The following is a 27,300-nucleotide window of genomic DNA, read 5'->3' on the forward strand; positions in this document are numbered from 1 at the left end:
TGAGATTTATAATTTTAGTTCTTAGAAAATGATTACTATGTTTCAATTTAAATCCGGTTTTACATAGTAGAGAGGGTAAAATAGAAAACTCTAGCCGTCAAGTGTTTCTCCTTTTGTTTTTCGCTTCGGCTGCCGTCAATGGTTTATTTTTGCCGTTGGCGGTAGCCATTTTTTTTTTATTGCTTTAGAATAAAATAAATGGCCGACTCCTTTTCATCTTTTTCATTTTGGTTGGTAAATCTATCGACGAGACGCATCAATTTCAATATATATGCAAACAAAAAATCAGAGATGGATCAAGACCTTTCAAGATTGAAGATGAAATCGTTATAGGTTATATTAGTTTTTTTGATAACTATTTTACAGCGATTGTCTTTCTTTTTTGAAAGTTTTGCTGTTCTTTCTATATGAAAGATCTGTTTTTTTTATGAAGAGTTTGTGAGTCTTCTGTTAGACAAAGGATTGGATCTTATTGTGTTAGTGCAGTTATGTAATTTTGATTTTATTTTGTAAGGTGATCTGCGAATCAAGGTTTATATCTTGTTCCATGTCAGGTCATTAGAAACGGTTATACCTTTTTTGAATTCTTATTAATGAAAGATTATTCGATTGTCAAAAAAAAACATAGTAGGGAGGGCGATATCCCACTCGGTTTGGATAGTTTTAATCCATTTTGTCAAGTTGTAGTTTTTTTTTACTCCGTTTCACCAACTTGGGCCATTTTGATCTTTTATGGCAAGTTGAAGGGGAGAATTGATCATTTGTTCCAACTTTTTTTCTCTTAAAATTAGTGTGATGTAACGGCTAGGGTAGGCATAGTTCCATTAATGGAGCAATAAAATAAATTTTAAGACCAATGATGATGGATTCAGGAACATAAACAGCGGGCAATAGTTCATAACAAAAGATAACCATCTAATTAATTTGCTGTATACTAACGTTCTGAAGAGTTTATCTTAGAATTGTCTAGTTATTATACTTATCACATTCAACATCTCCATCAGCATAATTATTCTGCTTCGTTAATCTTCCATTCTACTAATGCTAGAGTGTGTCGTCCTCCGCAAGCAACAAGTTTCGCGGTCCAATGTCCATCAGCTTCCGTTCCGCTAAAACCCTTAGGAGGAGGGTTGTCAATCGGAACTTCCATTGGTTGACCTGTTGTCACTTTCCTCCCATATCCAAGTCGACCATGGTCGCCCCGACCAAACTGCCAGAAAACAATTTTCAGCAGCAAAAATTAATTAATCAAGCAAAATTTTACAAAAGCAAGAATCCATATATGCAGCACGGAAACAACTGAGACGAAAAAGACAAAACGTGAAACGGCGAAATAAGTTTTTTTTTTAATAAAAATAGGTTGTACATATATAGAATTTTAGAGTTTTTGAAGCGTTTTTTGCAGGAATGTAGGACTCGTGAAGTTTTCGTGCAAAAGGTCTTACCGAAAACATTCTTCCATCGCGGGTCAATGCAACTGAATGCGTCCCACCACAAGATATCTGAATCATCAACAAATCAATCTACTCATAAACATGTTCATAAAAATGACGATATTAGGACACAGGAGCATATCTTGACATCAAATAACTTATTTTTATCTTTAGAAGGAATAGTCAGTAGCATGCAAAAAATTATTGCAGACACGTTTATAGCTCCAAAACATCAGGATCCTACACAAATAGATGTAGCTCCATGTGTTGTTGGATCCATGCACTGCATGCAAATGGCTATAACCTTCGTCCTCGACATGTAGGAGCGATCATATGCAATGTAAAACAGAATGGCTAAATTATTGCAAAACCGCAGCAAATGTCATGACTTATCTTCTATCTTAAAACAGTGACAACAGTATTTTGAACATATAACGTTTGGATCTTATCTTAAAATCATCTGAGAAGTACAGGTCAGACCAATGGAGCTGATAAGCTTAGATTAATGAAGCCTACAGCCAAACAAATTCCGTATTTGAAGAGTAAATAGAAATTTCGAAGAGACTCAAGTTGCAATTTAATAGCTGAAAAAAGTACCTGAATAATGTCTTCTCCTGCTAAAAGATTAACCCTTTGCGGCATCATTTTACTGCTCTTGTCATTATCTCCAAATCCAAGTCTCCCGTGTTCTCCTCTACCCCACCCATAAACCTGCCATAAATTCATATTATGGTAATATAAGGACTTGTTCTCAATCCTGTCAGAACTCAACACTCGATGATTTCTAAGACAATTCAAATTTAAGGATGCAAAGAAAGGCACATATCGCTAAATGCACAGCATAAGCCACAACAGAACGTCTGGCAATGCAATGGAAAACAATAATTGAAATAAAGAAATGAAAATACGCAAACAATAATATAGATAGTTGGATACTTGATCAAGTAAAAAGATAGATATGATTTTCATTTGCAAATCAATGTAATTCATGATTGTTGAATAAGCTGAAAACATTATTAATTCTGATAAGAGTTTTTCACCACACATGAGAAGCCATCAATTAGAACAATTATTAAGCTGAATGGAACAGAAGAAAATGTGGCAGGGAAACATGGTAGTCTACAACATAAGCCCTAATAAAATGAACAGAATTTCAAGACAATGAACATGTGAAAATGAGGCCTTAGAACTTCAGGAAAAAAAAGGTTTTATTTAAACTAAACTGCTTGTCTATAGTATGATTACTATAGAAGAAAAGTTATGGTATTTAGAAATGAAACAGGAAAAACTTGTCACATTCTTAGCAATTGTTTAAAACTGAATCTACTGAGTTACAAACTCAAGTAACTAAACCTAAAAGAGCCTCAAAAATACAAAAGATCATCAATACCTCTCCAGCGTCAGTTAACACAGTAGAATGCCATCCACCAGCAGCAATATCAACCTAGACAAGCACCCCAATATAAAATCTGTCAGGAAACTGAAAGATCAAGCAAACAATCTGAGAAATGCTAAAATAAATCACTTCGTTCTGATAACAAAATCAGTGATTTTGATTCCCAGTAACATATTTAAAGAAAATATTATCTGCAATTAAGGTATTAAGTATTAAAAATACTGGCTGCTTTACATTTCGATAACGAAATTCAGGAATTTTAACCCCTGTAATATTTCTGTATCCCTTTACCTTCAACTTTCTCACAGTTAAAACCACAAGTTATCTGAATTATGCAAAGAAGGGAATGATAACAGTAACATATGGAAACTCAGGACCGCGTTTCAAATTTGAAAGTATTTAACACGGCCAGGCAACATAGATGGACCAGACTCGTCCTTAATGCTTGACATAATTTTTACAACTTTCTAAAAACCCTATAGCAACAAAAAGAAATAGCATATTTAAAAGGTGACTTGTTAAGGATATAATCCAGAGCATAAGATCTCCAAAAAATGAAAAAGCAACTTAATCAGAAATTCAAAGTTTGCAAAGAATATTAATTTTTCAAAATTAAACATGCAGATCATGCTGCATTATGCCAACTAAGAATGTGTAGCAGATTGAAAGATAAAAGCACAACAGGGCACTAGACAATGTAATACATACCAAGGTGAGACCAGAAAGCCCTCGGACAGGAATAGGTTGTGATCTGGGTTGAGTATCCCCAGTTCCAAGTTGTCCATATTCATTGTTACCCCATGCCCACAAGTTTCCATCTTCTTGAAGAGCTAAGTTGTGAAATGCCCCAACTGCAATGAGCTTCACTTTTTCAAGGCCTTGGACCCGCACAGGAACAGATATCTGTTTTCTGTAAATAGAGGCGATCAAGTATTTACAATTACGATGGAACAGGAAAGTATCAAAACAAGTTTACACTCCTAAATATGTTAAAATAGATATATATAAGGCAGGCAACATTAATATGCGAAAAAAGTTGTACGACAGATTAAGGAACTTTACATGTCACCAGGAGGCCATGGTTGACCCCAAGTCCACACTTGTCCTTCACGTGTAAGCACTACAGAGTGAGTTCCCCCTGCAGCTACCTAATGTATTGGCAGTACTAAAACAGTTAAAACCAATTTAGAGCAAGATATTTCATTTAGCATGCAAATACCATGAACAATTATGCATGAGATCAGGGCGAGTCATGCTTGCTAGGACTACCAGTCTCATTGATGACCAAAAGTGACCAAAAACAAACATTTTATTTGAAATAACCAAGGTTTTGCTTTTAAAGGCACACTGCAGAAGGCTTAAGAATTGCTTTGGGAGGCTAATGTCATCATACCTACAAAATTCCATCAACTATTTCAATTACCTGCCGAACAGTAAGCTTTGTTGCACAGCGCTGAGGAATCACTATATCTCGTCTCAATGGCCTCCCAGTGTCATCCTTCCTCTCAGGTTCTTCACCACACTGCCCATACTCATTTCCACCTAGAAAATATCATGCACCGGAGCTTCAAATTAATCCCCCAGCATTAGTTCTTCCATAAACAAAAATACAACAAGAAAATCTGACTTCATGAATCATTATTAAAGGAAAAGAAAAAAACACAAATTTTTAAGTCACTATAAATCATGCACATCTTTCAATTTTCTGGCCACTGATAACTAATCATCCAAACTCATACAATTGAAGTAAACTATGTCATTGTCATCTCGGATTGATTGGCATGAATAACTGAGCTTGAACATAAAACAAAGAAAAAAACAGTAATAACACACCCCAAGCATAAGCACGGCCTTGATCATCAACAGCCAAGCAATGCCACCCACCAATAGCAGCCTAACAAAAAAAAACAATTTTCAACCAAAATTCATTCACATCCACAGAAATTTCACTAATACTTAAAAACCCAATTATAAAAACCATGAAGTACCTGAACAATGTTAACATTATTAAGAGCCTTAACTTGGCTAGGAACATTCTCAGTCTTGGTTTCAGGTGGGTGTCCAAGTGTACCTCTTTGGTTCCAGCCCCAAGTAAACAACTTTCAACACAAAAAACAAAAACCCACTTCAAAAACATACCCAAAAAACAATATTTTTCACTGTAACAGAGTAACAGTAACAGAAAAAAAACCTTGCCGTCATGGCAAATAGCAAGAGAGTTACGGCTACCAGCAACAACAGAGCGAACTTGACAAGGCTCTAAAGCTGTAACAGCACAAACCCGGTCTTTATCTTCATTGGTTCCAATTCCCAGTTGCCCATCTTCACCTGATCCCCTGTTACACCACATACAAAAGAAAAATTAAAAGTAAAACTCAGTACGAAGTTCGTTAAATGCAAAACTATGAGAAAATGATAGTAACCAAGAAATAAGAGAGGTGTGAGTGGCCATGGAGGTGAAGAGAAACAGAGGAGTGTTTAAGAAATGGGGATTGAATTGTATTTTATAGAGTTTTTTTAGTTCTTGTTTTGCTTTTGGGTTAAAGGTAAAGAGTGTTTATTTTATTTTATTTGGGGGGTTTAGTGATAAAAGCGGGGTTTTTGAGTCTTGGAGTTTTTGTGGCTTTTTAGTGGTTATGGGTAGGGAGTGTGCAACCGAACCGGACCGAATAAACAAACCGAATCGGATTAAAATTGTCAAAACTCCACTCTCGTCCATTTGGTTAACTAAAAATAATATTTTTATTTTTAAAGCAATTAAAAATAAAATAATATGATATGAACAAATTTAAAAATTAAAATGACTCAATTTTTAATCGTTCTAAAAGTAAAAAGAAAAATCATTTTTAATTGGCATAATGTCTTAAAAATATTCGACCATTTAGCCCCTTTTTAATTCTATAACTCGTCAATTTTAATCTATTTCGCATTTTCTCGTTTTAATTGTACCCTAAATATTAGATTAAACTTTTTTTATTTGACAAAAGTTCAATAAAATTCTTCAAGTTGACCCTTTTATATTAAATTGACATCTTTTCATCAAATTGACCTTTTTGAAGAATTTTATTGAATTTTTGCCAAATAAAAAAACTCGATTTGATGTTTAAGGATACAGTTGAAAAGAAAAAATGTGAAACACAATAAAATTGATAAATTTTTAACATTATAATAGGATTAAAAAAAGACTAAAAAGTCAAATGCTTTTAAATTATTAGCCTTTTTAATTTGATGACAAATTATTTGATTAGGAGTCACAAATTCACTAACCGAGTGGACCATTTACTCTTAAAACTACCAAGAATATTTATGAAAATCAGATCGAAAAAAAAATTGAAAAAATAGCAACATAGATGGTGGATTTTTCTGTTTGAGTTATTGTCACATCACATGCACTTCTCAAAGATTTATAATGAAGTTGCCAAGGTTTGGTGTCGGTGAATATAACTTTATGGTTTGAGCTAATAAACCGTAAACGACTTAAAGTACGTTAAGTTGAATAAATTGGTTTAACTGATTTATTTTAATTAAATTTGATATTAACAAATTCCAGTTAATTTGGTTAGTTTAATTTAGTTTATAATTTATTAAAAATTACAATAGTTAAGAATTCAAAATTTTAATTGATTTCATTATTATTTTATCGGTTCTTGAGAACAGAATTTTCTGGGAAGACGATCCAGCCGGTCGTCTTCTCACCTGAAAAGACGACCGGAGGGGACGGGTGGGTTTGGATCGGGTGGGTTAGGTCGGGTGGTGGTTTGGGTTCGAATAGATAGTTTAGATTTTGGTTAGATTTTTTTTTTCAAATATTAATTTGGGGTATTTTGGGTTTTCCAATTTTTTAGGGTGTTTTGGTGACGTGTCAGCTGACATGGCGCCGCCAATTTTTATTTTTTTTAAATGACAGCCGCCAAAAAATGACGGCGTTGAGGGGTATTTTCGTCTATAAGGACCATGAATGAGCGCCGTCATAAAAATTAGGTAGGGAAACTTTTGAAAGTATAGGAGGTTTAGGGAAGTTTAGGGTAAAAGTCGAGGATCGTCGGTGATTATTAGCCGCGTATTTGGGATAAAGTGTTAAATTATTTGGCAATCATCGAACTAATCATGTAACACTTTTTATAGTGCTAATTTCCTTAAATACATGTTCCGCCAAAACAATTACAACTTTACATTGCAAGTTTTGAGATTTGTTTTTTGACTTTTTGCCCTAATTTTATTTACCTGTTTTGTTTTTTTATTAACCAAAATACCTTTTTCGGTTTTTCAATTTCGGTTTTCGGTTTTTTCGGTTCGGTCAACTAAACCGACCGAACCGACCGACAGTTTTTTTATAGTGTAAGATTAGTGTATATATAGTGTTAATTTTTATTTTTTATAGATTTTTTCCTGGAATTTTTTATTTTTTTTGTTATAGTGTAATATTAGTGTATATATAGTGTAAAATTAGTGTATATATAGTGTATAAGTAGTGTATAAGTGGTGTATAAGTAGTGTATTTATAGCATTTTGTAGTGTTTTTATGGTTTAACCATGAAACACTGCAAATACACCATAAACACTGCAAATGCACCATAAACACTGTAAATACACCATAAATATACTAAAAACGGCAGAAATACACCATTAATACACCAAAAATACACTAAAACGTAAAGATATTATAAAATTATTACAAATGCACCATAAATCAATATTTTTTTGCAAAATCAGTAGCAATAAACAAATCTATAAATAAGAGAAGACGAAATAAATAATTATATGAACAATAGAACAATTTTATAAACAAAAAATTATAGATCTATAACAATTTGTTTACAAAATATTTAAATCATTAAAAAAAAACCTAAAAAATTACACAAATCTAAAAACAAGTAGAGAAATACATAGCGCGAACGGAAAAGACGAACGGACTAACGCGAACGGAAAAGACGAACGAAAAAACGACCGGAAACGACGAGAAATCTATCGGAAGTAGACGAACAGAAGCGCGACCGGAAAAACGAACGGAAAAGACGAACAGAAAAGTAATCGGAGGAGATAAACTGAAAATCAAACGAAAAAGAAGAAGAAAAGAAGAGAGAAGAAGAGAGAGAAGAGAGAGATAAAAAAGGTGGTTATGTAAAAGTTTAATCTAAAATGAGATAAGACTTCTTTATATAGTGGGTATTTTTGGTAAATAAGTTAGCTTATTAGTTAATGTAGGATAAGAGGAAAAGATGGGGCAAAATGGTGTAAATATTTTACCCAAAACAGGTAAAATAATCCCTTTTTTATAGGTATGCTTTTCAAATTTTATTTTAATAACTATTTTTTTTTTGTTGACAAAAGAACTCCAACTGAATCCGACCATCCTTTAAGGACGGAGTCCGACAACCTAGATAAACTCTCAGGAAGGCTAGTCTCGACATCTCATTTCTCGGACCTCCCACTTAATATGAGTTTAACAACTCATCCACAAATACTTCCAACAAGTCTCATCTTGTGGAGAAATATGTGATATTTTTTTAATCTCATTCTTATTATGCACACTTGAAACCAACTGAGGCAACCCGTGATGGGTAAATTTATATGAAAACTATTTTTTAGAAATAATTTTATATTATATAGTAGTGTAATTACATCTAATTTTAATTAATAAACTAAAACTTATGAAAATAAAAGTTAAAGGAGTCCATTGAATAAAATTAAAGTTGAGAAATCAACTTACAAATATTCTAGTCCATCTTTATTACATAATGGAGTTTTTTTTTTTTACCAGAGATAGAGAGATAATGGAGTTAAATGACTGGAATGCATGTCCTTGACTTTCTTTAGTCAGGATTCATGAATGATAAAATTTATAGTTTAGGGATTCTATTAAATAAAAGTGAAGTTGAATGACTGAATTATAAAAACAGTAAAAGTTTAGGAACCCCATAATGAGTTTTGCTTTTCTGTTTTAATTATTCTTTACAATGGTTTTGCCTATTTTCAACTCCTTTCACATGTAACGAATAAATCATATGAAATCATCCAATTCAATTTGACATAAAAAAAGCAAATTTCATCTCCCGATCCACTACTTTTTGTCAATCATATAGTTCTATTGTAAAACATGTTTATTTTTTAGCATCATAATAAAAAAAACGTTTGTATCATTAAATAAATGTTAAAAACTTAAAATCCACTAGAAAGAATAAAGAATTTCATATGTCAGCTAGACTTGGCCAATTGTCATGCACCATCAATTTCAGAAATTACATATTGAACAGAGTATATGCTTAGACAAAATAAAATAAAATTAGAGAATATGCCACATTCCCAGTTCCCACTCTCCACTCGAACTCAACAGCAAAAGTTAGGTCTATCGTGAATTCAAACCGACCAAAAGGAATCAAAACAATCAATACCCACAGGCCTTAGGATTCGGTCGGCTCAGACTTACAAAGGAAAAGAAATAACGAGAATGTAAGAAAATTTTAATTATTATAAAATCTGGTTATAGTTATATATTTATCTTTTATTCAATAAATTGATTAGAGTCTAATTTTAATTTCATAAAAAATGAAAAAAAAATGTTCTCAAGAGGAGATAAGTGGAGCAATTTTTTTTTCATTAATGTGATAATCCAATTTTTATTGTTAAGTAGTAATTGTCAATAAAACAATTATTAGTAAAAGCAATTATTCATTCTAGTTTTCATTCTCTTCTTACTCCAATTGAATCAAATGGCAGTTTTTTGAGAGAATAAATTCATTCAAACATGCATTCGAACATGACTGCTCTCGGCCATAAGTATCAACTAGCACTGCCAGAACCAGGGGAATTCCTTGGTTATTTTGTTTCATGTGTAATTTATTCATCTAAATATTAGACGAAAACGATAATTGTTCGTTCAAAGTAATGTTTACTTTGTAAAAAGTAAAAACATATGGATTATTACATATAACTAATTCTATTTTCCGAATGCATAAATTGTTAATTCTATTTTCCGAATGCACAAATTGTTAATTCTAATTTCCAACCAAACAAAGAAAATGCACAACACGAGACCTTTCCTGATTTTCTCATCAAGCACTTATTATCACTCAATATCTTAACATACAATATTTAAAAAAATAGATGACAATAAGACCCAACAATTTCTTGTACTTCTTTTAAGTAAACTGGAAAAATGGAATGCCCAGTTTCCACACAATCAGATGGTAAATGCAAATTAATATTAAGAATACCAACTTCCATTCTAAACATCAATAATAGAAGCACCGATGATCTGTTGCAGCATTTCAATCCCGAATGCTCTTTCAACACACTGAATTTACCAAATTCATTAAGCAACCAACCTACAACCACCACAATGGCATCTACGCAGACGTCACAAGATAAAAGTACAAAGTAGACATATCCTAAGGAAATAAATTCATTACTGTTGTTGTTGCCCCTCGCCTGATTCACGTTTTGATGCCTCCTTGATCTCATCCCCAGCGTCATCCTAAAATTAAAGTTGCAATAACATAGGTTAATCATAAGCCCCCGTAAGAAGGAAGCCCATTGGAAAGACAGGACCAGTGGCGGTAGGTACCACATAGATGAACTTGAGAATATACATACATATTAACCTAATTAGATGCCAAAATCTCATAACCACTATTAGTTTTAAATGGGACTTTAGGTCTCAAACCCAACTTTAAGGCATCGGTTTTGCATATATTTAGCAAAGTGGTAGTCAGATAGCAGGACAAAGTTGGTGTAGTGACCGTCTATGATCTATCGTCATTAAGTAATTGAATAACAAGAATAAGACATGATTCATCTAAGGAATGCACAGTCAAATGAGCAACCTCATTACTGAACAAAGCCCACAAATCTACTTAAGTACTTATGTGAACATCTTTAACAAAGGAAAGAAAAGGTTTGCTAATAAAGAAACGTGCCAACTCACCGTGATATCAGAGGTCCAAAGTGTCAGATTATCTCGGAGAAGTTGCATAATCAATGTACTGTCCTTGTAAGATTCCTCACCCAACGTATCCAATTCAGAAATGGCCTCATCAAATGCCTGTGCAGATGAAAGTATGATGAAGGGAGTAAAAACAAGATACTAAGGATTTGCAAGCATTCCAAAATGTCGAAAAACATGGAAGGATTTAATACTTGAAAAATTATCTCAAGTATCCAAACAATAAACAAAAACGGTTTGAAAAAGAAAAAAATCGTAGTATTATGAGTATAATGAATTTTATATGAAAAATAATTGCTAGGCACAACCAAAAGTAATGTGAGCTGTGAGAAAGCAGCTGACACAGCTTCATCCTAAAATGCATCATGGCAATAAAAACATTTTCAGATTTAAGACTATTAACCAAATTCAATAAAAGCTAAAGAAGAGCCAGAGGAACAAAACCGCAAGCACAAAAACAAAAACATTAAGCATTTAAGTATGATTAATATAGTGAAGAAAGAATATGGAGCATAGAATTTTCACTTTAGTAATATAAACACAGATTAAGCCAATTGGTACCGTATGAAGTGAAGGTAAAGCATTCATACCTGCTTTGCAAGATTGCAAGCACGGTCAGGAGAGTTAAGGATCTCATAATAGAACACTGAGAAGTTAAGGGCAAGTCCGAGTCTTATTGGGTGAGTAGGAGCAAGATCAGCAAGAGCAATATCCTAAAATCAAAGACATAAAAATAAGATGAGATAACATAATGCGACACACATAAATCAGAAAGGAAAACAGCATCAGCAATAAGATAAGCCATAATGCAAATTTTAAAGAAAAGAAGACCGGGGATAAGAAGGGAAATGATAAATCAGAAGCGAGATTTAACACATCGATCACACACCTGAGCAGACTTGTAGGCCAGCAAAGTACTCTCAGCTGCTTCCTTCCTCTCAGCGCCAGTCTTAAACTCTGCAAGATACCTGTGGTAATCACCCTTCATCTTGAGGTAAAATACCTTAGACTCGGCAGTAGAGGCCGAGGGAATGAGGTGTGACTCAAGGAGGTTCAAGATCCCATCACAGATCTTGCTCAGCTCAGTTTCAATCTTGCCCCTGTAATCCTTAATGATTGTAACATGATCCTCATTTCCCCTGCTCTCTTCCTTCTGCTCAATGGAAGAAATTATTCTCCATGAGGCCCTTCTAGCACCGATGACATTTTTGTAAGCCACAGAGAGAAGATTCCTTTCCTCTACTGTTAGCTCCTCAACATCAACCGTCTTTGCGACCTTTTCCATGAACTCCACCATCTCCTCGTAGCGTTCTGCCTGCTCGGCCAACTTGGCCATGTAGACATTTTCCTCACGTGTAGCTTCAGTGGGAGACATCCTTGCTGAATCAACACAGCAATTCCAAAAACAAGAATGATTAACATGATCCAAATATCAGTAATTGTAACCAGATCTCAAACACTGATTCAAGATATAAACAAACATTAATCAATTAACTCGGGAATCGTCCATGTAACTCTTTGAATTTTGAATCTAAAGCTACAAATTAGTAGTAATTATTTTTTGAGTCAAACAAATTTATCACTGTTTAAATCCTTTAACTCCATCAATCATATCACGAATACAAAAAAATCAAGTCGTAAAAAAGTAATCATTCAAAATTTAAACCACATTCTTCATCAATCTGTTGATATATAAACAGAACTGAAGAATCAAAACAGGTCATCAATGTACGGAAAGTTAAGCTTGTTTGGACAGAAAATCTAGGGAATCACATCTCAACAAAGCACAAAACTTTCAAAATTAAAACCTTAATTTTTATATAGGTATCAAGGATCTTCAAGAGAGCCAAAAAGAGCCGTAAACAAAGCTCTTTTACAAAAATTTAAAGTACTTTATAAAGTCAACTATCAATACTTTTACTGAGTCAAACAATTTTTACCAGATCAAAATAAAACATGAATTGTTTATCTCAAGAAAAACAATCGCATAAGCTATCTCGAAATTTAGATCATAAATGTCCAAATTTTATTTTGTTTTTCTAAAAAAACAAACAGATCACTAAATCAAACTACTAAATCCTGGATTCAAATCTCCACAGACCGAATTTAAAAAAATCAAGGACAATAAAAACAAATCAAACCATAAAAACAGCATCAGATCTCAAGCGAGCAATCAATTACCAAAAAAAAAAAGCAATCAGAATTAACAAAAAATAACTAAGAAACGATCTAAAACGATGATAAAATTAGCAATTAAATTTTTTTAAAAAAATTACCTTTTGTAGGTTAAAAAAAGAGAAGAAAACGATGAGCGCTTGAAAATGATAACGACGAGAAGAGCGAAGAGAAGAAGAAGGGGAAAGGGGAGAGTTTAAAAAGGACTGAAAGAGGGAGAGGTCCAATAGGAGAGTGACAAGTGTTAGGGCGACGGAGATTCCGTGGGATTTAATTATGAGGGACAAGCAGGGTTGACTGTCAACGCACCCTAACCACATGCCTACATTTCAATGGTGTCTATGTATCAATTAACCACCCAATTTACAACGACCTAGGCGCTATTTGGATCCCAACCAACTGAGCCGAAATTTAAACCGCATCTCGTATTAAAACAGAAATTATAATTTTTACATAAATTATGACTTGTCATTGAAGTTTTCTTAATATTTATGTCGTTTAAAATTATTTTATGTCATTTTTAATTTAAAATTCTATCAACACAAATGTAGTATCTTTTTATTTTAATTGTTTCATTTTTAAAAATAAAAATATTTTATATATTTCCCATTTCAGTATGAAAATAAAACAAATCTCATGTATGAATTAATGGCCATCCACCTCTTTTAAATGTATTGAATTTGAAACATTCAGAAACATCCTTTTCCTCAAGAAAATTAATCCTCCTTCATTATCAGTACTTTTACCCTCACCAACTCATCAATTCAAACAAATACTAATAAATTTCTCCCAACTTGCACTCAAAACGACGCTGTTTAGTTGTATTTCAAATTGCGGTCAAGATGAGAAAACCTCACCACTTTCTCTTTCTTTACTCTTTGTTGTTGACAGACTATTTATTTCACACTTAAAAAATAGGATAAAAGAATCAATTTGGTCATCGAACTTATGTTTTGAAATTATAAAAGTCGCTTTTAATTTTTTGTTGTCAATTAGATATCAAATTTTATATTTCAAATTTAAAATTTGGGTTTTCTTGTGATAATCGGAAACGGAAACTTTTTGTGGAAGAAATTGAATTCACGATCTTGACAGAATGATATACAACACTTTTAAAAGGAAAATGCTTTATAACCCAACACTTTGTACCAACTCTTTTAATCAACCTTACGTGGCAAAGTTTCATTCGTCTAATCCCCACCCAAAAGTGTATATCTCAAAAAACAGAATTTAATCAATCCACTCTTTGATTGCCACGTCAGACGGTACAAAAAGATGGGTTAAAAATGTTGGGTTATATAGCATTACTCCTTTTAAAATTAATTAAAATAGTTAAAGTCAGTTATTTAAAATTATTTTTTCTTATTTTATATCAATGACTGGTTAGTGGGCCTGAGTTAAAATTGGTAGCCCGAAATCTAAAGCTCTGAACTACTACATTTCTGTATCTCTGCAACTTCAACATTGAAAAGCAAAGAATCCCATAGCTGAAGACTACCCTTCTTGAGCAAGAGAAGACGAGAAAAATCAGAAGAAAAAAATGGGATACATACAGGAAGCACGTGAGAATCACGTTAAGAAGAAAGTTGAAGAAGGTAATTTCATTAAAACCCTAACAAAACCCTTTTTTTTTGCATTGTTATTTCTATAATTGATGTGATGCAATTTGAATTGTAGCATTAAGAAGTAAAATGAAACAAAAGGCATTAAAAGGATGTGAAGAATTGACTTCAAAGTATGCACAATGTGCCTCTGGAAGAACTCTGTCTGTTGTTTGGCAATGTCGTCAACAAGCTAAAGAATTGAACCTTTGCCTTCATCAATTGTGAGTTCTTTTTGCTGTTTTTATGCGGTCATTTTATCATTTACAGATACCCAATTCTCCCATTTTATTAAAGTTTTACCCTTTTCGTGTATATTTGCATACATGCTCGGCGTGTTTTTGTAGAAAATGGTATTGTTTTGGTGTTATAGTGTAATATGTTATGGTTGTTGTGCTATTAAGATTTTGTTTTATGCTCAAGGCTTATCGTATTTGAGGTCTTATCTTGTCTTTTAGATGTTTACTTGAGATTGCAGTTGTATCATTGTGCTTATGAGATGAGTTTTTCTTTCATTGGACTTAAGAACATTCCAGACTGTTTGAATAACATTTTTGCTGATCGTTTTTGTGGTTGCAGGATCAAAATGTATTGTTGTTAACATCTTCATTTGTTTGCTGTTCCAAATTATTGTTTACTTATTGCATCATGATTCAAAGTGCTACAAAATATATATATATATATATATTAGGATATGTGGGAATTCTCATTGTAGTTAACAAGTTAATGAAGATTTTATTCTGCTTATTTTATGCTTATATTTCTAGGCAGTGCATGCTTTTTTCCTTGGTTCAGCTTGGTGTTCTTTTAGTATATAAAAATCTAGTTGAGAATTTTTCTAGGTGGTTGTTTGTTTAAATACTGAGATATTGTTTAAAAAAGTTAGTTATTGGCTTATAATTGGATTGAATTTTATGCTTTATTATTCTGTTCTGGCTGGTTGAAGTTGTTATAAGAAAAGATTAAATGAGATTGTTGAGTTCGTGATCCGTCACTTGAACTATATGGGTAATGAGATTTATTTCTGTAGGAAAACAAGCATGTTTTAACCTTCTGCTTTTTGAGTTAATGATACCTTGTCTACTCTTCAGTTTTCATGCTTAAAAAAAATACAAGGAATGTGATTAGGTCCTGTTAGGTTGATGCAAAAATGTTTACTTAAATAAATGCTTCAACAATACTTCCTTTCTTTTTGTTTCTGAACTTCAGATCCGTTGAATAAAAGAATTTGGATTTGTTTAATTATAGTAAAACTTGGATAAAGAAAAGAAAATTATGTTATGCTTTCAAAATTAATATTGTTGGTAACGTGGTACTTTATTATCTTTTCCCTGACAATCTAAATTTTTTTATGTTGATATTTTGATCTTGGACTTTAATTTTGTTCAAAAAATTAAAAGGTTGATGAGATTGTGGTCTCTAATCATTTATATATATTTATACTGAGTTGCTCTTTTCATATGTATTCAACTTTTTTTTTCAATAAAGTTTAGTTAATCCTCCTCGTAGTTGGAACTTGGAACTCCAGCTTTAGTTTCCTAATGATTTTACAAAATTAAACAAATTCAATGAGTGGTTGCTGAGTGACTAAGTTTACAACATATATGTAAATGTTTATACTCACACACTTGTATACACGCACATGGCTCTATGTTTCAGTTTTTGACTGAATAGTACTTGCTAATTTACTGATTTTACACTAATGGCAAACTATCTTACTGACTGGTGACTGCAGCATAAAATTGTTGCTTTTTAGTCATAGTGCTGTCTGTCAACCTAAATTATACCCAGCAATGAACACTGTGTCTTCCCTAAAAATTATGTATTGCAACCTGTCCTTGATATTTTTTTCCTACGTTCGTCAATGTTCTCTAGAAAATGAATTTGACCGGAAACAATATGAATGCCAACTAACATTAATGAGGAATGAGAAGGATTCATGTATTAGTGAAGATCAAAGTAATGAGATTAATGGTTGCAAGATATGATTTGTTATTGCTTCTTACCATTTCCATAGTTTACAGCTCTGATTAGAATAATATCAGAAATGGTCGAACACTTAGTTTCCATCTCATGATTTTTATTGCGTGTTTATTCACAGCACGAATGATGCCGTCTTGGAAGAGATGAAGAAAGACTACATGCTTCAACAAAATCAAAAAGGGTAAGCGAGAAGCCGAACTTCACTAAAGTGATGGTATTCAAAACAAGGGAGCATTTGAATTTTGAAGTACAGTTATGCATTAACATTGATGGTATCATAGACAGACAGGTTCAGGTTATGGTTTATGAATGTTAGGATTATAGTTGCTCGTAAGAGTGCCTTGAAATTAATATGAATAATGGAAAAAGTTATTTGGATTTTAGTTTTTAATTTTGTCTATGAATGAGTGGTTTATAGTTTTGATCTACTTGAGTAAGTTCAAAACCATGAAGGGGTAGTGATTTTGTAAAACATAGAACTTGCAACATTTTTTATTTTCATGACATTGAAAACCTCGAACAGGTTTTTGTTTACACAGATTTTATAAATACGAACAGAATTGTTATACTATTACTAAAATAAAAAATGAAAAAGTATTATTTTTTTATCCAAAATAATCCACTTAAAGCTGTAGATCCATACGAGTCTTTTTCAGTGCAATGAAGTTACATAAATTGCTAGTGAGGCCTAGTTCAAGTGGCTAGGTCCTCCAAGTGCATTCCTGCAACATGCTTCCATAATCACTAAGTTTCAAAGCAAGTAATATTTGTTTGATTTGATTTCGAAACCTTAAATGGAATTTTCTCAAATTGGATGTCACAACATCATAGTGGTGTATATGAAACATGGAAAATTTATATAGTTATATAATTTCAATTTCATTTTCAAAAATGCTTCAAAAAAACTTTAACTTTTTACAAATTAAACATTAGTTTATTCAGACAAAATCCACAACTTTAATTCATTTGCCAAATATACCATATTTTTAAAATCGTTTCATATTTAACATCATTTTTTCAATATTTGTTAAATGAGTCTTTATCCCACACAACGGATGTGCCACGTCATTTTTACAACAAGCCAATAATCATTTGCGATAAAGAATCTTTATTTATTGCTTATTTTTTTATCATTAAACATTTGCACATGGCTAACGCCTCATTGGTTTGTTGCACGAATGACGTGGCGCAACCGTTGCGTTGTATAATTATTCTTGTTAAATACACCCACAATTCCTTTGGATCTAATTGGTGCAATGTCATCAAAATCATTTGTATATATATTTAACAACGATTAAAAAATGAACACATTTGCCTTTAATTTTTTTTATCACCATTACTGAATTATAATCACTTTTTTAATCAATAATGACATAGATTTAAATAAACTATCAGTAGAAAAAGGATCATATTAATAAATTATAGTAATAACTAAAACTTTATCAGTTTTTGTTTCAGCTTTTCATACAGATGCTAAAGATTTTCAGTGTTCATGACAAAAAAATCGCCCTAAGAGATGGTGAGGTTCAAAAGCAAAAACAGTGGGTACGAGTACATAACATATAAATAACTTAATCTCGACCAAAATTCCAACAACAAAACAAATGGAGACTTCCAATTCTACCTAAAACAATCCCTGGACCACAACCATTCTCCATTACATCAATGCACTCAGGACTCTGTTACGTAACAAAGACAGCATTCAGAAATATCCATGAGTCTAAAAATACACACTGTGCCATACTAAGTTTAACTTGGTTTCCTCATGTTACGCCCAGCTCGGATCACTTCATCCACCAATAGCAACTGCGACGCAATTACAGGCCTGCAATATATTTGTTGCCGGATTATAAGAAACTGCAGTGTAATGTTTGCTTATCTAACAAATTTTGGGAAACAGTAATTCAATTGTAATTGTAAATATTAATATGCCATTATATCAGGAATAGAGTCAATATAGCATTTTAGACAATTGAAAAAACAATGTCCAATCAGAAAAAACAGAGACAAAAGTGCACTTTGAGACAAAAGTTACTACGGATATATTAATTACTAAAAAGGTGTTTCACTTTAACACTTACCCGGAGTTAATGAGTTGGCGTTTGACAGAGTAGTTGTCAAAGATGCCCTCCATCTGAGGGTCAAGGGTCCCTCCTGTCTGGAGGTTTATTCCCACAATGTTATCCCTGTCATGCTCTCCCTAAATAAGCAGAGAAATAAATCTCTGGTTAGTTTTTTTTGCTTTCTTCACAGATTTACTTTTTATAAAAGGAGGATTGTTTGCAAGAAACTACCGTAAGATTAACAATCTCGTCTTGAGTGTCAAGCCCGGAATTCTCAGCCAGCGTTTTAGGCACCGCAAGAAGTGCATCAGCAAACGCTTCGACACCTAACTGAGCACGCTGCTCAAGTTTGCAAACACCATATTTGTTTAAAAGATAAGGCACGCCAATAAGGACTGATAAAAATAAAGTTTGAAGAGAGTTCATACCCCTTTAACTGTTTTCTTTACTTCACTGATTAGGTGCTTTCTGGCTGCCAATTCAAAAGCTGCTGCTCCCTAAATGATGGACAAAACATCACATATCAAGCAAACACTTTTCTGCCACAATGTGTAACAAGACAATGAAATAAACCAGAATTACATTTTCCAAAAACCCTTGATACAAAAATAAACAGATGAAAAAACTACAAATAAAATAAAATGAACGCTGCTGAAAAAATTAAGAACATGTTGGGAGTATTAACATTCTTTTCAATATAGTGCTTCCACTTGAATCCTTATGTGCAACATCATATGTGTTCAACATCTACTCGACCAACTATAAAGTAAAATTATTATCAACACATGAGACCAAGTGAGCCTCAAAAAAATGAACTAACTATTCCTCTGCACTTCTATTTCTAAAGTAAGTTCTGCACCTCTAATGCAAGAAATGCAAACGAAATATCATGTACTTGTAGTTAGAGACATAAAAAAGAGACTACATGCCTACGTATAGATCATGTATTAATGAAAAGCGCAATCTTTGCAAGTGCATGAAAGGCCAGACAGGAAGCCTCATTGCCAGATGCAGCCCTAGATCTTTTAGTTAAAGATTGCATGTTTCCATGTGGAGTGCAATTGGCACATGATAAAAACTAATACTCAGCCATCAGACATGGATAATCTATTCATTTAGTCATTCATTTATTAGTTGTAAGTTGATGGAAATATACACATATTCAATTCCTTCAGCAACTAGTGATTGTAAAAGAACTGTAAATAAGGAAGTAGTGGAAAAATCACTTTCATCATACAGCAAAACAAACACAAATTTCCAGATAGTTTCACAAAACTTACAAGCACAACAGCTTCATCCTCAATGGTATTTTTGACAGCTCTTAGGCCATCACGAACAGCATCCTTAATTTGGGCAATAGTATGGTCATTAGGCCCTGCAACAGTAAAGAACTGAATGAGTGATCCTCCTACAGTAGCGTGCGTGTGTGCAAGTGCACAGACATTGGTTCAACAACAATTTCAAAACAAAAAATAAAACAGTGCTACCAAAAAAAACCTGCCAAAAATTTACACAAGTATGCAGTAAAAAGTAAGCGAGTCAGTACCTTTTATCAAGATTGTACAAGAAGAGGGATTTTTTACATTTTCAACAAATGTATATTTCTCTTCGCCTAGGATGTGCTCATAAACCAATCCAGCCCAACCAAGGCAGTCAGGGGTTAAGTCATCCACAGAATTTAATGCCTCTCCTCCACAAGCCAAAACCAAGCGTTCCATATTTCTTCTCTTTGCTCTTCTAAGAGCAATTATCTAAAATATATAAAAGTTAACACATTATGTTGCAAGCAATGCAAAGAAAATGGAAAGAAATTCATAATATGTGGAAACTGAATTATGAGGTTCCAACAATAGTCTAAGCAACAAACATTCATCAGCAGGTTTGACTTACCAAGTAGAGGATTTAATCCCGCACACAAGTTCCATTACAATAACATGAATCATCTTGACTCCTACTACATATTCTAACAATTATTTTAATGCTGTTAAACAAATATAATATTGTTTATGTCAAATTACATTATTTCATAGAGATCAAAGTTCTTGAAAAGTTGCATGCAACAATATGAGCTCTACACAGTTTGCTTTCTATATCAAATAACTAGCATGTGTCAATTTCTAATCGTTGTAAACATAAGAGAACACAGGGAAAAGCTCAAATTATATGACTAGAGAATATCACCAAACTAAGAAACAATACCCAGAATTTTCAATTACAAAAAACTAAACTATTGAAGCAAAGGACTGGCTAGATAAAACAAGAGCAAGCTACAAAAGACAAAAACCTTGTAATGGAAAAGGCATCGCCAAGAAAAACCACCACAATCACCAGCACAACAGCAAGGGAATAAAATGAACAATCCTGAGAATTTAGGATCCCATTGAAAAGTTTGCTGGGAAAAATCTAACATTAAGGTTGCTTATCAGAGTTCCTCTCTAATGTAGATTAAACAATTTTGTATCTTTTTATCCAAAAGAGTCGATATATATTACCAATGCATAAATTAAATAAAATAACACATAAATGATATCAACTTCGTTTGCATTAAATGCATATGAACTAAAGAAATAATGACATTGCTCCTGACTTACCCCTGCATGAGATAGAAGGTCCAGTGATGGGGGATCGATGCCCTTTTGATTAATAACAACAAAATTGTTGTCATTACCAGCACAAACCTGCAAACAGAAGTATGAGCATTTCCCCAAAAACCACTACATAAGTATTCAGCATTACTCGCTATGTATTCAACAAGTTATTTGTGTAAATCCACCTGGTTCTTTAGTTCAATGATCTTTTTCACTCTTTCATCCACCTGTTGCCTTTCAGCAGCAACCATTTTTTCCCGCTGCTCTGCGTTTGAGTAGAAAAATCCTGCATTTATTTCACTTAAGATGGAGAGGGGTAAAACATTAGTTTAATGTTTTAAAAGAGGAACATCCATAGGGCCTAATATTTGGAACCACAGAATATAAATCAGTTTAGATATTTCAAATTTTTTATTGATTTTGACATGGATAAAATACCTTTTATCATATTCCAAAGATACATTGCAAGTTAAGATATAACAGTTCTCTGCTCGTCGCTTCATGTCTGGATGTCTAGAACCATGATCTAGGACAAGGCCTTCAACCTAGTACAGGAACAGGAATACAAAACACTGACAGTTATTCAATGTATTGACAGTAAGAAGTACCATTTTGACATAACATAGACTCAATATTTAATAAATATCATTTTAAGCTCGATCCATGGACTTGTAGTAAAAACAAGAAGAAAATGGGAAAAAGGAAAACAATCAAAGAAATTACACTATAAAAGACTTAGGAGTGTAAAAGAAAGGAATTCAGACAAGCTATATTTTAGAGAAAGAAAAACTTACCAGCCTAGTGTCCACATCAAATTTATGGCGCATGTGCATAATCTCCACCATGAACAAATCTATGGCTTCCTCAGGCTTTCTAATGCAGAGCACCTGTCATGGGTTAAAAACTATTACTACAAAATGCATTGGAGCTGCAGAACAAAAAATAGGTAAAGAGTAACAATGTTGATATTTTCTTTGGGCCTTGAAAGTTCAACAATAGTGCATTCTCACCGCATTGACAATTATATCAGTTAGCTGATCCGCCAAAGATTCATACAACTGTACAAGGAAACAGCGTGTCAAATTCAGACAAGAAATTGTTTTGCAAGACATATAGTAAAAAAAAAAACAGCTTACCTTAGTTCTCAGTGTTGTTCTTGCTACCATTCTCAGAATCTCTCTATCAGGTTCATCACCCATAACCACAGGAGTCTTAAATTTTTCAAGAAACTGGAGAGTAGCTTTTTTAGCAATTTCAAACCCATCTACCAGAACACGTGGATGCATACCTAGAGAGAGAGAGACAAATTGAAATTTTAATTTGACACGAAATCTCAGGATTGCATAACCATCTTTAATTCGATTTAAGAAAAGAAGGTAAGACAAAACTGAAAAGACAGACCTAGTTGATCACAAACAAGTCTAACATTCCATCTCCAATTATTATTTCTTCATTAGATTTAACGTTTTTGTGGCAGACAGAGCAAGAACAAACAAACAATTGTTTATAATAAAGTTAAGTAAAACTATGAGGAACCAAACCTTCATCAATGTAGCGTTCAGATTGTTTCATAAGCTCTCCAATAAAAATAACAGTAGAAGTAGTACCATCTCCACTTATATCATCTTGAGCAACAGCTGTCCTTGCAATCATAATTGCAGTAGGGTTTTGAATTTGCTACAAAACCATCCATCACAATTCACAAAAAGTCATCAATATTTCACTCATTCATACATCAAATTCACAATCTAGCATTAAAACAATAATAAAACTTTCAATTTTTTTGAGTAAACGCAATTTTAGTAAAAAAAAACGAAAGCAGATCGAAAGATCAACACTCAAACAACCAAACAAAATTAGAATAAAACTCACCATTTCTTTCAAGAGAGTGTTGCCGTCTTTGGTAAGCTTGATATCACCGGCTCCACCAACAAGCCTAAAATTAAAATTAAATAAATAAATAAGTTCAAGCATAATAAGTAGACAAAATATAACAAAAATGAGAGGAGTAATACATCTTAATGGTTCCCTTAGGGCCGAGGTTAGATTTGAGGACATCTTGTAAGCCTTTAGCGGCATTGATGTTCATATGAAGCGCCGCCGATTTGTTTAAAACTTCGGCATTAGGGTTTAACACTCTCAGTGACATTTTTTTTAGATTCTCTGTATCTCAGCTTTTTAGTGACGAACGCGAACAGATTAAATAAACTGAGTTTTTTTGTTTAAAGCGCGACAAGTGAACGAGGAAACGAGAAGAAGAAAGCTTCAGTGCGGGTTTATATTAGGGCTTTCTGTAACTTATTTCTACTTTTTTTTCAGTAATTACTATCGTCTTGCATTCCTCAAAACGCACCGTTTTTGCTTGTCAAATGGACTGATGAGTGTATGCCATTACTAGACAGATCATGTTGTGGGCCGGGCTTGGGTTGCAATTTGTTTCAAGGAAATTAGGGATTTTTACAAAAATACCAGAAAAAGTGAAAAATTTACTTTTCTTTACCATGTAAATTTTTTTTTTTCAAATATGCCATATTTATCCGTCATATTTATTTTATGTTTATCTTTAGTTTATTTTTTATTTATTTTTTGTTTATTTTTAATTTATTTTTTTCTAAAAAATTAATCTGGTATAAAAGTAAATAAAAATAAAAAAAATCTGATATAAAAGTAAATAAAAATAAAAAAATCTGGTATAAAAGAAAGTCTTTAGAAATACATGGAAAAAAAGAAAGTTTTTTTCAAAAAAGTGGTATTTTTAGTAAATTTCCCAGGAAAATTACTCCAATTTCTAAACCTTTTTTTTTTAATTTTTCACAAAAATATGTTTCTTTAATCTTATTTTAATTTACATAAATATGTTTATTCATCTACCAACAGAGTAGTTAAATAAAAAAACTAAAATAAACATATATTTTTATAAATAATCTTGCAAAAAAGGATAATTTATAAAAGAATCTATATATTTATTTTATTGTTTTTTAAAATATATGTAGATAAATAGAGTGGATATGAATAATGTTTAAAATGACATATATGATATATAATAAAAAATTCTATATTAAATTCATAAATAAATGATCCTGAAGACTACTAAATAAATAATATGTTTGAAGAGTGCATAAATTTTTGGAATTTATTTAATTTAGCAAAAAAAAAAATTAAATAGTTAAAATTATAATTAGCAACAACATTTAACATTATATAAGAATGTAGTATTAATATTAACCCACGCAATAATAAAAGAAGTTACTCTAGCTAGTTGCCCAGTAGCTTCACCGTCGATCTTTTGTGTATTTCTATGAAAATGAATGATAAAGAATAATTTATGAAAAGAAATTGTTAAACTTTCTTTCTAAAAACTGAGCACACCACAAGCAATTGCGTGATGTAAGTTTCATTAATTACTTTCTGTTACATGCAGCTATACTGCTTGATAATTAATGAGTGACAATTATATTATAGGAAAGCTGTACAAATCAATTAAGAAAGATTCTAAATTTAGAAAATTAAAATGAAATTAATTGGATGTAAAAAAAAAGATTATCTAAGTTAGTTATCTTGCTAAAATTAGTTAACTGAGTGCATTATAAATTAAGAACTAAGAAAATAAAGAGTAACTCATTCATATCAGCAACTCATAATTATAAATTAAGAGAAATCAATTTAAATAATTTGATTAGGAAGATGATGATGATAAGGACCAATGGCTTAACAATATCAATAGTGTTGCTTTTATTTATCTCAACCCTTCAAGTACTGCAGGCTGCCGGTACATTCGACGTTACAAAATACGGTGCGAAAGCTAACGGGGAAGCCGATATTAGTAAGGCTTTATTAAGTGCATGGGATGCAGCATGTGATTCAGTTGGTGTAAGCATTGTTTTGATTCCAAAAGGCAGATACGCATTACGTCAGGTCGATATTTCCGGTCCTTGTAAGGGTTCGATGGTGCTTCGAGTCGAAGGAACAGTCGAAGCGCCGGTTGACCCTAATGAGCTCAAACTCAAAGGTGATTTTTGGGTTGCTTTCAGTCACATTGATCATTTTAAAGTTACTGGGGGTGGAACCTTTGACGGGCAAGGTGAAATGACATGGAAGAAGTATAATTGCATGGAGAAAAAAGGTTGCAAGGCCCTTCCTATTGTAAGTGTAGTTAAATTCTCCACTATAACTCATTTTCTGTACAAGAAATACTATATTAGTTATATCAATTTAGCATTTTTAGTATCAAAACATCTATATGGTCTAGTTTAGTTTCTTTTTGTAGTGATATATTCATTATATATGATTGCTTGTGATAGAATTAATTCATTTGTATGTTTATTAGAGTTTGAGGTTCAATTTCATCGATAACGCCGTAATCGAAGACATAACATCCCTCGATAGCAAGAATTTTCACGTCAACGTCATGGGCTGCAAAAACATTACCTTCCGAAGATTTAACGTAGTGGCACCAGGGCACAGTCTGAATACAGATGGAATTCATATCGGACGTTGTAATGGAGTCAAGATTCTCGACAGTTCATTTGCTACCGGTGACGACTGTATCTCCATCGGCGATGCTAGCCAGCAAATAACAATCAAAGGAGTAAGATGCGGACCTGGACATGGCATCAGTATCGGAAGTCTAGGAAAATATCCAAATGAAGGACCTGTTTCCGGCGTTGTTATTACAAATAGCACCATTTTTAACACTGATAATGGTCTCAGAATCAAATCTTGGCCGGCTTTGGAACATGGCATGGCTTCTAATTTGCGGTTTGAAGACATTATCATGAAGAATGTGTCAAATCCTATCCTCATTGATCAAATGTACTGTCCATGGAATCGGTGCAACAAAAATGTAAGTTACTAATTAAATTAAGTTATTATGCTTTAATTTGTGCTGATTTTTGTTCTTATCTTATATTTTTCAGGGCCAATCAAAAGTTAAGATAAGTGATGTGAGCTTTAAGAATATAAGAGGCACTTCTACAACACCACTTGCAGTTCAACTAATTTGTAGTAAAGGAATTCCTTGTGAGAATGTGAAACTCAGTAACATCGATCTTAAATTGATTGGCGGAGGTGCCACAAAATCTCAGTGTACTAATGTTAAGCCTGTAATTACTGGAGTAATTCCTGCTGGATGTAAATGAGGAAGAATTTAACTTAATCTTGTAACATTAATGCGGAAGAGTTTAAAGTTAATCTTTTTACGCTAGTGCGGAAGAGTTTAATTTTTATCTTGTTTTTGTTCTCCATAATTTTACATCATTATAATGCTTCAAATTCTCAATCTTATATGCTTGTTTTTCTCTCTTGTAATTATAAATATATTATATTAGTAATAGAATGTTATCAAATAGCTATTCTCAAATATTAGTTTCTTGATTTCTATGCACTCTCAAACTTCATAAAGTTGAGTGAGTATAATAGCATGATATATGCATATTTGATATTTAGTTCTTAAATGAGTTCACATGTTCATCATTTATTAATTTGAAATATTAGATATAATATTTCTAAAATATCATATAATATATACTTAAAATAAATAAATTTTGTAATTAATTTAAGAATAGCTAATTAGAAATCTGATTTTATTAATAGACTAAATCTTTAATAGCTAAAATGATATAAACGTTGGATAGTTATGTTGCACAAAAACTTTGAGAAAGGTGTGGTTTTCTGTTTTCGAAACTCTACGAAAATATTTTGGGACTGTTTTTGTAAATAATAAAATTTAGATATCCGTTTTTTTAATAAGATACTCGTTTCCTGAAAAATAAATCTTGAAAATTACCTACAAATATATTTTTCTAAAGAGTTACTTATAGATTAAAATATATATTTATATGACTTATCACTAGCTAATTTTATTATTCACATTAATCACAATTGACAAACAAAAATTCTTCTTCTTTCCAAACACAAAGAAATTTAATTCCACTTATATTTAAATGACTTATTTTACATGATATAATAGCAATTTATTTATATAAAAATAAATTGTTTATTATAGTAAAAAATTTATATATATATGTATGTATAATTTTATAATTATTAATATTTATAAATATATTTCTATATTTTTATTATTTACATGTTTTTTCCACGTTTTTTGTTTTCCGTATTTT

The 27,300-nt window shown here is 32.3% G+C and overlaps 5 protein-coding genes across 6 annotated transcripts; 2 read left to right on the top strand and 3 right to left on the bottom strand.

Moving 5' to 3' along the window:
- Positions 1 to 898: 898 nt before the first annotated feature.
- Positions 899 to 5,397, bottom strand: LOC126677984 (ultraviolet-B receptor UVR8-like). 2 transcript variants are annotated; one of them, XM_050372811.1, is made up of 11 exons: positions 5,253 to 5,395; positions 5,021 to 5,165; positions 4,818 to 4,928; positions 4,663 to 4,723; positions 4,253 to 4,371; positions 3,892 to 3,977; positions 3,538 to 3,739; positions 2,824 to 2,877; positions 2,031 to 2,144; positions 1,446 to 1,502; positions 899 to 1,210 (listed from the first exon to the last, which is right to left on the bottom strand). In XM_050372811.1, the coding sequence occupies exons 1-11, from the start codon at positions 5,279 to 5,281 to the stop codon at positions 1,010 to 1,012; spliced, it is 1,179 nt and encodes a 392-aa protein (XP_050228768.1). In that variant the 5' UTR covers positions 5,282 to 5,395; the 3' UTR covers positions 899 to 1,009. The 2 variants fall into 2 exon arrangements, with proteins under 2 accessions (XP_050228768.1, XP_050228769.1); XM_050372812.2 differs by lacking the exons at positions 899 to 1,210; positions 1,446 to 1,502 and adding an exon at positions 1,550 to 1,945 and having other exon boundaries at positions 5,253 to 5,397.
- Positions 5,398 to 9,865: 4,468 nt separating this feature from the next.
- LOC126677987 (14-3-3-like protein A) lies at positions 9,866 to 13,159 on the bottom strand. The gene is made up of 5 exons (XM_050372814.2): positions 13,048 to 13,159; positions 11,661 to 12,151; positions 11,362 to 11,484; positions 10,754 to 10,870; positions 9,866 to 10,303 (listed from the first exon to the last, which is right to left on the bottom strand). Exons 2-5 carry the CDS (start codon positions 12,144 to 12,146, stop codon positions 10,235 to 10,237), a joined length of 795 nt encoding a protein of 264 aa, XP_050228771.1. The 5' UTR covers positions 12,147 to 12,151; positions 13,048 to 13,159; the 3' UTR covers positions 9,866 to 10,234.
- A 1,241-nt stretch (positions 13,160 to 14,400) lies between these two features.
- Positions 14,401 to 16,921, top strand: LOC126677988 (COX assembly mitochondrial protein 2). Its single transcript, XM_050372816.2, has 3 exons — positions 14,401 to 14,541; positions 14,624 to 14,771; positions 16,649 to 16,921. Exons 1-3 carry the CDS (start codon positions 14,487 to 14,489, stop codon positions 16,713 to 16,715), a joined length of 270 nt encoding a protein of 89 aa, XP_050228773.1. The 5' UTR covers positions 14,401 to 14,486; the 3' UTR covers positions 16,716 to 16,921.
- Positions 16,922 to 18,055: 1,134 nt separating this feature from the next.
- LOC126677982 (T-complex protein 1 subunit zeta 1) lies at positions 18,056 to 23,488 on the bottom strand. Its single transcript, XM_050372806.2, has 15 exons — positions 23,197 to 23,488; positions 23,054 to 23,117; positions 22,723 to 22,858; positions 22,318 to 22,469; positions 22,192 to 22,239; positions 21,976 to 22,068; positions 21,620 to 21,726; positions 21,367 to 21,481; positions 21,185 to 21,271; positions 20,140 to 20,344; positions 19,874 to 19,968; positions 19,022 to 19,090; positions 18,825 to 18,932; positions 18,612 to 18,730; positions 18,056 to 18,355 (listed from the first exon to the last, which is right to left on the bottom strand). Exons 1-15 carry the CDS (start codon positions 23,328 to 23,330, stop codon positions 18,280 to 18,282), a joined length of 1,608 nt encoding a protein of 535 aa, XP_050228763.1. The 5' UTR covers positions 23,331 to 23,488; the 3' UTR covers positions 18,056 to 18,279.
- Positions 23,489 to 24,865: 1,377 nt separating this feature from the next.
- LOC126678629 (polygalacturonase-like) lies at positions 24,866 to 26,319 on the top strand. Its single transcript, XM_050373523.1, has 3 exons — positions 24,866 to 25,324; positions 25,509 to 26,024; positions 26,098 to 26,319. The coding sequence occupies exons 1-3, from the start codon at positions 24,866 to 24,868 to the stop codon at positions 26,317 to 26,319; spliced, it is 1,197 nt and encodes a 398-aa protein (XP_050229480.1).
- The last annotated feature ends 981 nt before the right edge of the window (positions 26,320 to 27,300 follow it).

This window comes from Mercurialis annua, linkage group LG4 (genome assembly GCF_937616625.2).
Source record: "Mercurialis annua linkage group LG4, ddMerAnnu1.2, whole genome shotgun sequence".
NCBI lineage: Eukaryota > Viridiplantae > Streptophyta > Magnoliopsida > Malpighiales > Euphorbiaceae > Mercurialis > Mercurialis annua.

Excerpts from the sequence above, each read along its gene's own strand:
- LOC126677984 (XM_050372811.1), bottom strand. The coding sequence starts at position 5,281 with ATGGCCACTCACACCTCTCTTATTTCTTG. Across the intron at positions 5,166-5,252 it reads CACACCTCTCTTATTTCTTG|GGGATCAGGTGAAGATGGGC; the intron begins GTTACTATCATT and ends GTGGTGTAACAG. Across the intron at positions 4,372-4,662 it reads AGGCCGTGCTTATGCTTGGG|GTGGAAATGAGTATGGGCAG; the intron begins GTGTGTTATTAC and ends GATATTTTCTAG.
- LOC126677982 (XM_050372806.2), bottom strand. The coding sequence starts at position 23,330 with ATGTCACTGAGAGTGTTAAACCCTAATGCCGAAGTTTTAAACAAATCG. Across the intron at positions 22,069-22,191 it reads CTGATATAATTGTCAATGCG|GTGCTCTGCATTAGAAAGCC; the intron begins GTGAGAATGCAC and ends AACCCATGACAG. Across the intron at positions 18,933-19,021 it reads TAAAGAAAACAGTTAAAGGG|CGTGCTCAGTTAGGTGTCGA; the intron begins GTATGAACTCTC and ends AAACTTGAGCAG.
- LOC126678629 (XM_050373523.1), top strand. The coding sequence starts at position 24,866 with ATGATGATGATAAGGACCAATGGCTTAACAATATCAATAGTGTTGCTT. Across the intron at positions 25,325-25,508 it reads GTTGCAAGGCCCTTCCTATT|AGTTTGAGGTTCAATTTCAT; the intron begins GTAAGTGTAGTT and ends TATGTTTATTAG. Across the intron at positions 26,025-26,097 it reads GGAATCGGTGCAACAAAAAT|GGCCAATCAAAAGTTAAGAT; the intron begins GTAAGTTACTAA and ends TATATTTTTCAG.
- LOC126677987 (XM_050372814.2), bottom strand. The coding sequence starts at position 12,146 with ATGTCTCCCACTGAAGCTACACGTGAGGAAAATGTCTACATGGCCAAG. Across the intron at positions 10,871-11,361 it reads CTTGCAATCTTGCAAAGCAG|GCATTTGATGAGGCCATTTC; the intron begins GTATGAATGCTT and ends TCATCTGCACAG. Across the intron at positions 10,304-10,753 it reads TTTGGACCTCTGATATCACG|GATGACGCTGGGGATGAGAT; the intron begins GTGAGTTGGCAC and ends CTTTAATTTTAG.
- LOC126677988 (XM_050372816.2), top strand. The coding sequence starts at position 14,487 with ATGGGATACATACAGGAAGCACGTGAGAATCACGTTAAGAAGAAAGTT. Across the intron at positions 14,542-14,623 it reads TAAGAAGAAAGTTGAAGAAG|CATTAAGAAGTAAAATGAAA; the intron begins GTAATTTCATTA and ends TTTGAATTGTAG. Across the intron at positions 14,772-16,648 it reads AACCTTTGCCTTCATCAATT|CACGAATGATGCCGTCTTGG; the intron begins GTGAGTTCTTTT and ends GTTTATTCACAG.